The sequence below is a fragment of the Alosa pseudoharengus genome, unplaced genomic scaffold (genome assembly GCF_046254945.1).
Source record: "Alosa pseudoharengus isolate Yale_2024_CS ecotype anadromous, Long Island Sound unplaced genomic scaffold, YU_APseudo_1.1 YU_APseudo_1.1_scf_8, whole genome shotgun sequence".
NCBI lineage: Eukaryota > Metazoa > Chordata > Actinopteri > Clupeiformes > Clupeidae > Alosa > Alosa pseudoharengus.
The window spans coordinates 19,021,873-19,035,484 of NW_027468870.1; the positions used below are offsets into that span (position 1 = coordinate 19,021,873).

At 43.7% G+C, this 13,612-nt stretch overlaps 1 protein-coding gene across 1 annotated transcript in view; it reads right to left on the reverse strand.

Annotated features, from left to right (window-relative positions):
• Positions 1-3,428: 3,428 nt before the first annotated feature.
• LOC143111479 (neuronal migration protein doublecortin-like) overlaps positions 3,429-13,612 on the reverse strand; it is a 27,221-nt gene continuing 17,037 nt past the window's right edge. The window contains exons 4-8 of the mRNA XM_076273719.1: positions 9,890-9,992; positions 9,157-9,207; positions 7,564-7,653; positions 3,733-3,830; positions 3,429-3,517 (exon numbers count right to left, since the gene is read on the reverse strand). Of these exons, the coding sequence (XP_076129834.1) occupies positions 3,461-3,517; positions 3,733-3,830; positions 7,564-7,653; positions 9,157-9,207; positions 9,890-9,992 (399 nt within the window). The 3' untranslated portion in view covers positions 3,429-3,460. The remainder of the gene's footprint in view (positions 3,518-3,732; positions 3,831-7,563; positions 7,654-9,156; positions 9,208-9,889; positions 9,993-13,612) is intronic.

Consider the following 13,612-nt stretch of genomic DNA (forward strand, 5'->3'; position numbering starts at 1 on the left):
TACTTCATAATTTTCCAAAGTCTTTTCATTCTTCAAAAAGGGGACAATCCATGCAACTACTGTTCCCACAGAAAAGCCTAAACAAACAGGTCACAAATATTCCTCTTAAAGGTGCACTCTTGTCACGTTTCATTCCTGATCTTAAACGGTAGTAGTCATATGGTATGCTCAACTCTGACTAGTCTAGGAGGACAGTGGGGTCTGTGGGCTATGGCTCCTCCTCCTTAGTGTAGCTCCTTCTAAAGGCCAACGCCCACTAACGGCATCTGACGCGCGTCAAGTGACGCCAAAGTTTAGAAATACATTACTTTTAACAGAGCAAAGTCCACTGGTGGCGTCTGACGCACGTCGACGGCAAAGTTTAGAAAATGGTTCTATCTCTTGAGTCGTCGCCAGTGGACGTTGGCCTTAAGGCTCTTTTCAGCTCTCGAGTGAACCTGATTGGATGGGTTTGGAGATGCCTCCCGCTAGTTCTGCTCACGGTGTGGTAAATAGGGCATAACTGATGACAACACCAATGCAGTGAAAAACACAACATTCTGGAGTGTAATCCTGCAGGAATATTTGGCACCTAAGAGTTCAGGAGACCTTTGGAGCTAAATATTCCAGAAGAGGAACCGTGAGACGCGTGATGGATGGTTCTTTTGACATGTCTGGCAGCTCTCAATCACACCCTCCAGCTAGTCGTTTGATCACATGTACCTCTGTTAAAACTGGCATGGTGCTGTGAAATGTTTAGGTAGGTGAAGGTGGAGGTGGAGGTGAGCTTTAGCTGTATGTGTATCTGTAGGAGGTGTGGAGGTGTAGCTGTACGTGTTAAGCAGTAAGTGAAGGTGGAGCTGTAGGTGGAGGTGTAGCTATGGGTGGAGTTGTAGCTTTAGGTGGAGTTGGAGCCAGAGCCGTAGATGGAGTTGTAGCTATGGGTGGAGTTGTAGCTGTGTGAGTTGTTTAGGTGGAGGTGCAGCTGAAGCTGTGTCTGTGGGTGGAGCTGGAGGTTGATATGTAGCTATATCTGTGGGTGGAGCTGTGGGTATGGGTGGAGCAGGAGCTGGAGGTGAATTGTGGGTGGAGGACAGCTCTAAGTGGAGGTGATCTGTGGCTTTACATGTAGGTCTACCTGTAGGTGAGCTGTACCTACAGGTGTATTTCTAGGTGTAATTGTAGCTCTAGGTGTAATTGTAGCTCTAGGTGTGTGTGTGTGTGTAGTTGTAGGTGGTTGTAGCTCTAGGTGTGTGTGGGGGTGTAGTGGTAGTTGGAGGTGGAGCTGGAGGTGGAGGAGAGCTGCAGGGGCAGATGCAGGACTGCATGCTTAATGGACACAAGGGGTGGGGCTATCTACAGGGAACACGGGGAACATACAGAATCACTTGAGTTTTTCAGACTTGTCAAATCTGGGCCCTTCCGCTCAGTACAGACTTTGGCTTCTACAAAACTTGGAATCATTGCATATTTGAACGTGCCTAACAACACTTCTAGCAAGAGAGATCCACATTTTTATATCAATTTGCAACAATTTCCACTGAAGATGTTGCAGAAAATTTACCAGATCCATATCTTTGCATATTTTGGTCTGTACCAGGTTGAAATTGGTCTCTTGTTTTAGTGCAATTGTCTCGAGTCATGTTCTATGACGTCACATTAATTTGGAGAGATGGTTGGTTGGTTGGTTGGTTGGTTGGTGTGCTTTAGTCTTGCATTTAATACAGGGGGGCCTGATTGGCTGTCAGCTTTGGCGGTTTTATTCTGTACTGCTCGATCCTAGGGCAGGTGCTTCCTTTACACAAAAAAACATTTCCTTTAGCTTTTACAGATGAATCATCGATTTATACGACCAATATGGATACACATGAGATGATGTTGAATGTGAGGGTTTGTGCAAGTTTTTTTTTTCCTTAATTTTTATGGTTTTGTGTCCTGTATGTTGAATGTAAAGCATGACTGTACATTGTATTTACATAAACATAGCAAATGCTTCCTTTTCCGTACTAAAACAACCTGCCATCAAAAGACATTTGTATCCAATGGAAAAGTAAGGGTGCGCACTGAACAGAATGTTCTATGTAAAGTGATAATGGCATTCTAACGCAGTGTGCTTTATAAATCACTTAAGGAATCATTATCAAGTTCTAAATGTATTTCAGTTTATAAATCAGCCTCATCCAAATGTAGTTAGTGTCGCTGTGCAGGACGACCGTCCCTCGCGTGCGCCCTCAGGTGATGTATGTGCTGAGGTCGTCGTGCTTTTCCAGGCATGAGCGGCGGACGGTCAAATTGTTTCTCGTGTTTTTCACGCCGTGTTTAACTGGTTGTATCTGTGCCAGTGTTTTGGCTCACTTGAGTGCAAGCCAAGCCAACAACTATCAAAATGGATAGTTGTACTACTGTATGTACAAAATGGATTTTCATTTTCAGTTTGGGTTTGTGTTCAGACTTGTTTTGTTTATCTCGATTAGATCAGGATAGCACTGATGAAGAATGACTGACGGATTGTAAAAGAGAGTATAAGTGAGGATATCATTATTAAAACAGTTCTAACTGATAAAACTGATACTGTTACATTCTAGTGAAATCAAAGCAACCACCTCGGAACCACCCACTGCTTAGGAAGGCAGGTATCAACACTCTTGTCTCAGTATAAAACGTTAGTTACAAAAGCCTTTTTTGCAACAATAATAATTATAAATTCTGAATGAAGAATAATTAAAAAATAAAAACCCTAAAGGGGGTAATAAAGTTAGAAAATCATTAAAATCGTTAAAATGTCTTAGTCAGTGCAGGCACATAACTGAACTCACTGTGTTTTTGTGGCTGTAAGGTTGTTACCAAAGTGAGCATCGTAAAGTTTGGTATCAAACTTCCTGTCTCCATATATCAATAAAAAAACATTTCAAGATTGAAAGGAGCCCAGATGAACATTTAAAAAATGAACAAGAAACAGTCTATGTAAATCCACTGGTGAAAACATCCTTAAAAAGACTAAGAAATACTGTTACTGATGACATGTTAGGAGAAGAAAGTTTCTGTTCTGTGTCTTTAGAAATCCACGGTGTTTATGATGCCAGTGATAATATATGCCCTGCATATATCTCACATAATGAAATGAGCAAAAAAAACAAAGACATTCAAAAGTATAATTTACAAAGTATCAGTGTTTAACCTTTGTGTGCGTGTCCATGTGTGTGCGTGTGCGTGTGCGTGTGCGTGTGTGTGTGTGTGTGTGTGTGTGTGTGTGTGTGTGTGTGTGTGTGTGTGTGTGTGTGAGAGAGAGAGAGAGAGAGAGAGAGAGAGAGATCATCAGAACATAATCAATAGCAAAGTGCCATTACTGATGCTGCCTGACTTCTCCCCTCTGGTGTAACCATAGCAACCGAGTGATGCTGGTGCTAGAGGCGGGCAGCAGCCGCAGCCACGCCTCATGGGCGGAGCATCAGAGGGCGGCCGGGGGAGTGACTGAGCGCGCTCACACCGACTCGCCCAGGGAGTCCTCATCGTCCAGAGACAAGGGCAGGTAAAGGTCCTGAGGACAGACAGGGAGAGAGAGAGGGAGGGAGGGAGAGAGAGAGTGAGAGGGAAGAAGTGATAGAGATAGTGAGAAAAAGAGTGCAAGAGGGTGGGAGAGAGGAGTGAGACAGAAGGGGGGGGATTAGGGGGGCTGAGTTGACGCACGCACACACACACACACACACACACATACACACACACAGTAGTGGGGGTGGAGTGTGTGTGGGGTACCTTCTGCTTGCGGGTGCTCCCAGGGCTGGTCGGGGTGGAGATGGGAGACTGTTTGGAGATGGGAGTGGAGAGCTGACTACTGGAGCCAGTTCCATTGGCTGGAGGGAGGGGAGAGAGATCATGTCATTACTAATAACATAAACCTAATCATTTCTAATGACATGTTTAATCACTTAATCAAAAAGGGACTGGATTCAGTGGAATGAAAGTCAGTTTTATATTTTGTTGTATTTTGTTTTACTTTTCTGTTTTATTTATTGTGAGGGGTGCTTCCAGTCTTACCTTTGTAGAATATACAAATTCATTAACATCTTTAACCCTCACACACACACACACACACACACACACACACACACACACACACACACACACGCACACGCACACGCACACACACACACGCACACACACATGCACATACATGCACATTGCACGAGCGCACACGCACGCACGGATGCACACACACACACACACGCGCACACACACACACATAGGAGCTCTACAGGGACAGAAACCAAGAACTACAGTAAATGCCAACAGCCACGTGTGGGCTTGACTGCTGAGAGCAAAACCCCCTCCTGTCCTCCAGACGCCTGTGCTGATGTGCTTTTGTCTCTATGGTGCTGTTTCTCTGCTGCTGTGATGCTGTTTCTCTGCTGCTGTGCTGCTGTTTCTCTGTGCTGCTGTTTCTCTGTGCTGCTGTTTCTATGTGCTGCTGTTTCTATGTGCTGCTGTTTCCCAGTGCTGCTGTGCTGCTGTTTCTCTGTGCTTCTGTTTCTGTGCTGCTGTTTCTATGTGCTGCTGTTTCTCTGTGCTTCTGTTTCTGTGCTGCTGTTTCTATGTGCTGCTGTTTCTCTGTGCTTCTGTTTCTGTGCTGCTGTTTCTATGTGCTGCTGTTTCTCTGTGCTCCTGTTTCTGTGTGCTTCTGTTTCTCTGTGCTGCTGTGCTGCTGTCTCTCTGTGCTGCTGTGTCTGTGCTGCTGTGTCTGTGCTGCTGTTTCTCTGTGCTGCTGTCTCTCTGTGTTGCTGTGTCTGTGCTGCTGTGTCTGTGCTGCTGTCTCAATGCTGCCATGCTGCTGTCTCTGCGTTCCTAGTTCTCCATATCTGGGGATTAATATTTTTCAGTTCAGTTCAGTTGAAGAGCTGAGAGTAAACCTCAAGCATGATCGCAGTGGCAGATGAAGAGTAAACGTCTCTTATATTCGGCAGGCTGCACTGTAACTCAGAGAGAAATCCTAATTGTGTGTGTGTGTGTGTGTGTGTGTGTGTGTGTGTGTGTGTGTGTGTGTTTTTGTGTGTGTGTGTGAGACAGAGAGAGAGAAACCCTTAAGTGTGTGTGTGTGTGTGATTGAGAAGATGGACAAAAGACACACACAGGAAGCTAAATGGAGTTGACATACACACACATAGACACACACGCACACAGAGACACGCACACACAGAGGATATGGCAAATGATGACAAATCTATTAAAAAAACACACACACAAATGTTAGTCACAAACATTCAAATGTAGTTTTAATTCTTAAATATTTATTTTAATTTCAAATAGAAATATTTTTAACACAAAATGTACAACAAAAGTCAAAAAAGAAAAGAAACAAAAGACTTCTCAAACAACCAAAATATTTGACCCTATTAAACTGTCAACTTTGAATGAAAAGCTGATTGACACATAACACCCAGCTGAATGGATGGCAGATGATGGGAAGACAGAAAGATGAGTGATGCAGAAGCAAAACAACATGAAGAGAGGGAGAGTTTGGCCCGTCCCAATTCCCAACAATCAGTACCATGTAAGAAACTGGACGTGTAGAGCTCAGCTAACTGGATAAGATGTGGCAATGAGAGAGATGGTTCTATGGCTGCAGTGGGTACACAGTGTGCTTTTGCTACGGACTCGGTGTGCACACCTGCTGTTGCTATGGCTGCTGTTTGTACGCCTGTGCAATAGAGGGCGCTGCAGCCCCTCCACACCCATCACTCTGGCAGATCATTCTGTAAGACTGCATGCTGTCAGTATAGATAATCAAATCTGAACCTGTGTTGAATGCAGAGCTGTCCTGAATAGCATTCTTTAGACAACAAGAATGTGCTGGCCAAATACTCTGCTTTGATTTATAGCCTACATTTAGCAAAAAAAGAAACCCTGGATATCTGAATTCCATAACTGAAAACCAAATCCCTACCCAACAAACAAATCAGGACCCATGGACAGATATTTATGGGGGGCAGGTGCTCAAGGCACCGGTATATAGTTAAAAGGCATTGTGTCTTCCACACCAATGACAACAACAAGTGCAAGAGTTTTTCAAATAAATTATAGCCTAACAGGGAGGCTACACTGAGCACGTAACTGAAGCATCCCGTTTGTAGAGCGTCTGCTGCAACTATTAGCTTCCACTATAATCAATAAGTGTAACTGGCAACACCAGACGTGATAGGGGCACATACGTTCCAAAAAGGTAGACCAGTCCTCTAAAACTATTTTTAAGCTGCACAAACGGAGCGTTTGAGTTGCGGACCCGATGTAGCCGGGACTAAGTGAATCAGAGAACTGTGGGGCTGTGTGAGTTTTGAGTTATTTATGACCTCAAACCTTTAGAATAAGAACAGATAAGACACTACATGGGGCACACACACAAACACACACACACACACACACACACACACACACACACACACACACAAACACACGCACACACAAACACACACACACACACACAAACACACATACACACACGCAATCACAGACATCCATTTTAAATTACACACAGGTCCATCCATCTCAAACTTTCTCTGTCCGCCCCATGCCCTATCTGTCTCTCTCTCATCCCACGCCCCTCCATCTGTCTGGCTGTCTGTCTCTCTGCCGCCCCCATGTATGTGTATCTTTTGGAATATTTCTTAAAAGACTATAGGTATGTGTGTGTGTCCAATTATGTGTGTGAAAATGTTTTAGGTTTACGTGTTGTGTTGTGTTATTGTGTGTGCGTTATTGTGTGTGTGTGTGTTATTGTGTGTGTGTGTGTGTGTGTGTGTGTGTGTGTGTGTGTGTGTGTGTGTGTGTGTTTGTGTGTGTGTGTGTGTGTGTGTGCGTTTAATCTTATCATTAGGACGACACAGTAGGATCATTATTTGATAATCCAGACCAGATGATCTGGATTACGTGTATATCAAACAAAGATGAGGTAAGCTGTCCTCATTTGTGTGCGTGTATGTGTGTGTATGTGTGTGTGTGTGGACCCATGAATTAGTAAAGGCTAAGATGTCGAATAACTCTGTCTGTGTGTGTGTGTGTGTGTGTCTGTGTGTGATTATGACCAAAGCCAAGAATGAGATCATACCTTTATCAGGATGGGAGTGTGTGTGTGTGTGTGTGTGTGTGTGTGTGTGTGTGTGTGTGTGTGTGTGTGTGTGTGTGTGTGTGTGTGTGTGTGTGTGCGTGTGAGATTATGACTGAAGCAGGTTGGTAGTGTGTTGCCATCCAAATACATGCTCTCATTTTAAGGATACACATACACTTTTCAACAACCCAAAAACAAATGTCACCATAAAACATTTTATCAAAATCAACAGAGCCTTTAAGCTATAAGAATGAGAAGACTTTTTTCAAACCTAATCGTCAAGGCTGAGCTGACTATGACATGAAACTGTTTCTGCAGTTTAGTGTGTGTTTCACAATGTCCACACATGCTTCTACACATTTACGAGGGTATTAACAGTGTATGTGTGAGTCTTGTGTGTGTGTGTGTGTGTGTGTGTGTGTGTGTGTTGGTGGTTGCACTGATGTTGTTGATGGTCGGCTATGGATCTTAACCAATCAGGTTCTCACTTGATTCGGCTGGTGATTTGCTGCGGCGAATGGGACCAGGGCTCTTAGCCGAGCGGCCAGACGGCGGCTTCACCCCTTTCATACGGCACTCTGTGGAACACACACACGCACACACACACACACACACACACACACACACACACACACACACACACACACACACACACACACACAAACAAACAGAGTTAAAAACATGATTTCACATATTTTTCACATCTCATTGCAACTTTTCATTCTCTTGCCTTCTCCCTTTCACTTGCCTTTTTCTATAGTGTCCTTTTCAAGTGTGTGTGTGTGTGTGTGTGTCTGTCTGCTGTCAGTGTGAATGAGAGAGTGTGTGTATTTTGGACTCTGTCACTTAAAGTCCAGGTCATTTGAAAACCTGTAGATCTTTTAAAGATCTTAGCGCCAGCTAAAGATGGTAGCGATGCTGAGATGCTCAAGATGCTCAAGATGCTGGCAATGCTAAATATACTGACATGCTGAAGATGCTTGAGATGATAAAAGATGCTAAAGATGCAGAATTTCTAATGAAGATGCTAGCCACAACAAAGCTATCTTAATACCTAGGAAGCACATAACTGATAAAATGTAAGGTTGCATTGACGTGTACGTTGCTTGGGGTTAATGTGTCCACTAAATGAGTAATACATGTGATGTTACATGAATTATATTATTAAATATAATAATTAAATTATAAGTCCAGAATATGAACTTTGCTGAGGTCTGATTCAGTTGATGATGATGGGTTTAGCATAATATATCAAAGGTGTCAACGTGGTTCCATTCTCTGTGTTTTGAATGGATCGGCTCTTCTAGATTCTGTGTCAAAATTTGGAGCTGATCGCTCTAGACTGATTACGTAACCCTCATTCTGATGCAGAAACTCAAGATTCAAATTCACACACCACTTAATTTCAGTGGCGAAACATTTAGCAAAATCAAGACACAAAAGACATTCATGAGCTGCCTGGCCAAAGTGATGTCCTTGTGAGGTTATCATACACATGAAAGGATGCAGAATAGCAACCGAAACAAGATGGTGTTTTCTCTTGGATAGGTATCGTAAACCACTACATGACCTATTCACTTAGATAGATCATTAATCTGAACAATCAATACAAGATGACATTTTCCTTTGAATAGTTCATTTATCTGATCAACTGTGTGCCTTTATGGAATGGTGTCTGTAAAGAGTAGGCTAACGTCTAATGGGTAGTCATAGCATAGTGGTTAAGGAGCTGGGTTAGCATGCAATAGCCAGAAAAGTTGTGGGTTCAATTCCTTGAGGCACTTAACCCCGAGTTGCTCCAGGGACAATGTAACAATGCCCTTAATATAATAATAGTAATATAATTGGCATGTATAAAACGCTTTGGAATAAGTGTCTGCTAAATGAATAAATGTAAACTGTTTACAGCTGACATGCCAGATTACTCTGCTGTCAATGTAGTTGTTGGTAACTAATGGTTTTCTAGTGATAGGTGATTTTCGAGGGATACGCTGGGTTGACAGGTGATTGGTTAGAGGTGCACAGATGATTATAGGCTGATGGTGACCTTCAACCCTGCCGACAGGTCAAAGGGCACTGACCTTGGTTAGGAGACCCTCGCCACTTGGGCTTAGCTCCTGTGGACATGTGAGCTGGAGAAGAAGAGAGAGATGTTAAACGAGTGTGCAGGGGTTTGTGTGTGTGTGTGTGTGTGTGTGTGTGTGTGGGAGGAAGAGAGAGATGTTAAATGAGTGTGCAGGGGTTTGTGTGTGTGTTTACATGTATGTGTGTGGGAGGAAGAGAGAGATGTTAAACGAGTGTGCAGGGGTTTGTGTGTGTGTGTGTTTGCATGTGTGTGGGAGGAAGAGAGAGATGTTATACGAGTGTGCAGGGGTGTGTGTGTGTGTGTGTATATGTGTGTGGGAGGAAGAGAGAGGTGTTAAACGAGTGTGTGGAGTGTGTGTGTGTTTGGGGGGGGGGGGCATCTCTACAGCTGCTGGTGGCACCCTGCTCAAGGTCCGTTGGTGAAGGATGTTAGTCAACTATGTAAACTTCTGGAAATGTCACTATTGTTGGGTACTCAGACATGTTTTAAAACACAAACTGAACAACCCCGATGTTTCAGTAAACTGCTCGACTTCATCTAGTGGCTAACTCACAACAAAGCTGTAGGTGTTCAGGTAGCTACATAGTTAACTGGATTTAAGAGAATTATAGTTGTCTTCCACCAAGTAAACAAGTAGACATAAAGAGTGTGTCCTCTTGTAGATAGTGAGGTATAGAGTTGTGGAATCTCTCTCTCTCTCTCTCTCTCTCACTCTCTCTCTATCTCACCATTCTCGTCGAGGGAGAAGTCATCCTGAGCATAGCGGAACTTCTCTGGGCCACAGGCAATGAACACGTCATCGTCCCCAAAGAAGTCCTGCAGACAGGTCACCTGAGAGAAAAAGAGAGAGAAAGAGAGAGAGAGAAAGAGGGGGTTAGTTGGTTAACACAGTGTTCAAAACTATCCCAATGATCAGGCCGGGAGATTGACAAATTCAAGTGAGAGAGTGTATGCTACTGTAGTCTATCATGCTGCATCGATGCTGAAAAGGCACGGTCATCAATCAAAAACTGGTTTACTGATGTGTGTGTGTGTGTGTGTGTGTGTGTGTGTGTGTGTGTGTGTGTGTGTGTGTGTGTGTGCGTGTGTGTGTGTGTGTGTGTGTGTGTGTGTGTGTGTGTGATATTACAGGACCCGCAAGAGCTTCATACAGACAGTCAAATAGACAGATTCACGAACAAACACACAACACACACACATACACAGAGAGAGAGAGAGAGAGAGAGAGAGAAACACTTTGAGAAGATAATTTCTGGTAATTGGGTATGAAACGCTTCAATTAGCTGCCTAACTGCTAGTTAATCCCCTCACCGGGTGTGTGTGTGTGTGTGTGTCTGTGTGTGTGTGTGTGTGTGTGTGTGTGTGTGTGTGTGTCTGTGTGTGTGTGTGTGTGTGTGTGTCTGTGTGTCTGTGTGTCTGTGTGTGTGTCTGTGTGTGTGTGTGTGTGTGTGTGTGTGTGTGTGTGTGTGTGAGGGGGTTAAATCATTGGCTGAAATCCACTAATTATGCCTCCTTAACATCACATTGTGATCACCCTAAAATTTTTCCTTCTTTCTCACAGATGTGCATGCACACACACACACACACGCTCACTCATGCACACACTCACACACTCCCCTCCCTGACATACTGTCAGACAGACAGACATACACACACCCAGACACACACACACACACACACACACACACACACACACACACACACACATACACACAGCAGCTGGCTGTTGCTAAGGAGATGACCCAATCTTAGTCTCTTTTCTCAACAGGGAGACACACGACACACACGACTTCGGACTCATTCACACACACACACACACACACACACACACACACATTGAGACAGCTGCCATGGGCTAGATACTGAAATTAGAAACACTCTTTAGATGTGTCAGACACCATGTCTGTGTGTGAGATGTCTTTGCACGAGTGTGTGTGTGAGAAAGAAAGAGAAAGTGTGTGTGTTCAATGTGTGTGAGATTGTAGCTCTGAGTGTAAAAGTGTGTGTCTGTGTGTGTTTCTCTATTTGAGATATCTGCATGTGAAAGTGTGTATGTTTTTCAGGCGTGTGTGTTTCTCTTTTGTGAAATCTCATAGGATTTTAATTTGTCTATAGTTTGTACATCTTTCACTCTCTCTATCCCTCTCTCTTTCCCTGTCCTTCTCTCTTCTACACTCTCCCTCCATCCCTCTCTACCTCCTCTATATGCTCTCTCTCTGTTTTCCTCTCTTTCTCTCCCTCTCTCTCTAGTCTCTCTCTCTCCATGCCTCTCTCTCTATTTCTCCATCCCTCTCTCCCTCCCTCTCTCTGTATGCTCTCTCTCTCTCTCTCTCTGTTTCCCTCTCTCTCTCCCTCCTCCCTCCCCCCTCTCTCCTTCTCTCTCTATCGCTCTGCTCTGGTGCACACTCTCCCCTGAGACCATCTGATGGCAGCCCAGCTGTCGCTATGGAGACACCAGCAGGGAAGAGGCTGGTATGATTGACACATTTGATGGACAGGTCTGACACCTAGCTGGGTCAGGATCTGTCTGTATCTCTCTCTCTCTCTCTCTCTCTCTCTCTCTCACACACACACACACACACACACACACACACACACACACACACACACACACACACACACACACACACACTCACACACACATACAGTATGTTAAATATTGTGTACATTATTGTGTGTGTATGTGTGTGTGCACGCATACGAGAGAGAGCGAGGGTGTGTGTGTGTGTGGGTGTGGCTGTAAATGCGAGGGTGTGTGTGTGTGTGGCTGTGGCTACAAAATGGTTGTTATAACGGTTATGCTTAAGAAAATAGCAAGGTTATGTTTAAGAAAATAGCAAGTTGATCTTCATTTGCAAATCTCAAGTTAAAACATGTCGCTAAAACACTACTCCAAAGCAACTTCTTTTGACATAGTGAATCATGTCCTTTGTGTTGAACTCATCTAAATTAATCACACAAAACAAAACAGAAACCTTGCCATTTAATAAGGCTACAAAATGTTTGGAAAATGTAGGAAGACTAAGTCTAACAACATTAAATGTTATCTTAATATACAAGTCTACCCACCCACATATAATAAAACTCGGCTCCAAAGCACCCTGATTTCGCTATTTGAATGACGTTAAAATTAATATGAGTATCTAATGAGAAACTTCTAAAACTCTGATTGGCCACTGAGGAGAAGTGACACATGATCTTCAAGAAGCCTTACAGTGTCAATTATGTATGTGTGTGTGTGTGTGTGTGTGTGTGTGTGTGTGTGTGTGTGTGTGTCTGCTACGTATACTCTTAAGAACTGAGTATTGTGCTTGTTATATATCACTTAAGTTAAGTGATATTGTGAAGACCAGGTGCATGCTACTGGTCCATGGGTCTGCATATGTATTGTACTGCATTCTTAATATTTGTGTCTCTGTACCATTTTCTTCATGTGGACATAAATAAATGGTGTGTGTGTGTGTGTGTGTGTGTGTGTGTGTGTGTGTGTGTGTGTGTGTGTGTGTGTGTGTGTGCACCTTAGGTTCTAGTGTGTGTAGCTTAGAACTTTAGAATTTTGCTTCTTCACACTCAAATCCAATGTTATGTTATACAGCTGGCAGATTAATGGGTATTTCCAGATTTTTTTTTTACACACACACATACACACACACACACACACACTAATATTGGCTTTACCAGCTGTCAAAGACCACATGTCTGGTACCCAACACAGCAAGACACAGCAAGACACTGCCAGACGCGCACATACACACACATACACACACACACACACACAAACACACACACACATATACCCAAACACACACAGAGATATGTTTAGTATGCCACACACACACACTGTGCCATATCTACTGTACACTGTGACAACTGTAAGCAATCAGGACTCATCGTTTTATGTCTGGGTTAAAGAGATAGAGAGGGACACTATTGAAAGGGAAGGGTTACAAAGAGAATAAAAAAGAAAAAAACAGACTTAGTGAAAAAAAATGAGCACACAAAGAAAGAGTGAGCACACTAAGAAGACACAGACATTTAAGTCGGGCTGAATAACACATTTACTACGGTAATGCTGCCGGCAAGTCATCACCATGCATACACACACACACACACACACACACACACACACACACACACAGACACAGACACACACACACACACACACACACACACACACACACACACACACACACACACACACACACACGCAGAGAAAGAATCTTTTACACATCTGTGCATAATATCATGTAACTGTGACTCGTGTCTGGTGAAATATTGATGACTCAGCCACTGCTCACTGAAGCTCGACAGGGTATGCGTGTGTGTGTGTGTGTGTGTGTGTGTATGTGTGTGTGTGTGTGTGTGTGTGTGTGTGTGTGGGCGCATGCAAATGTGTGAGTTCAGAGAGAGAGGAGGAGACAGTAGAGGAGAGAGAAGCCGGGATGGTTTTC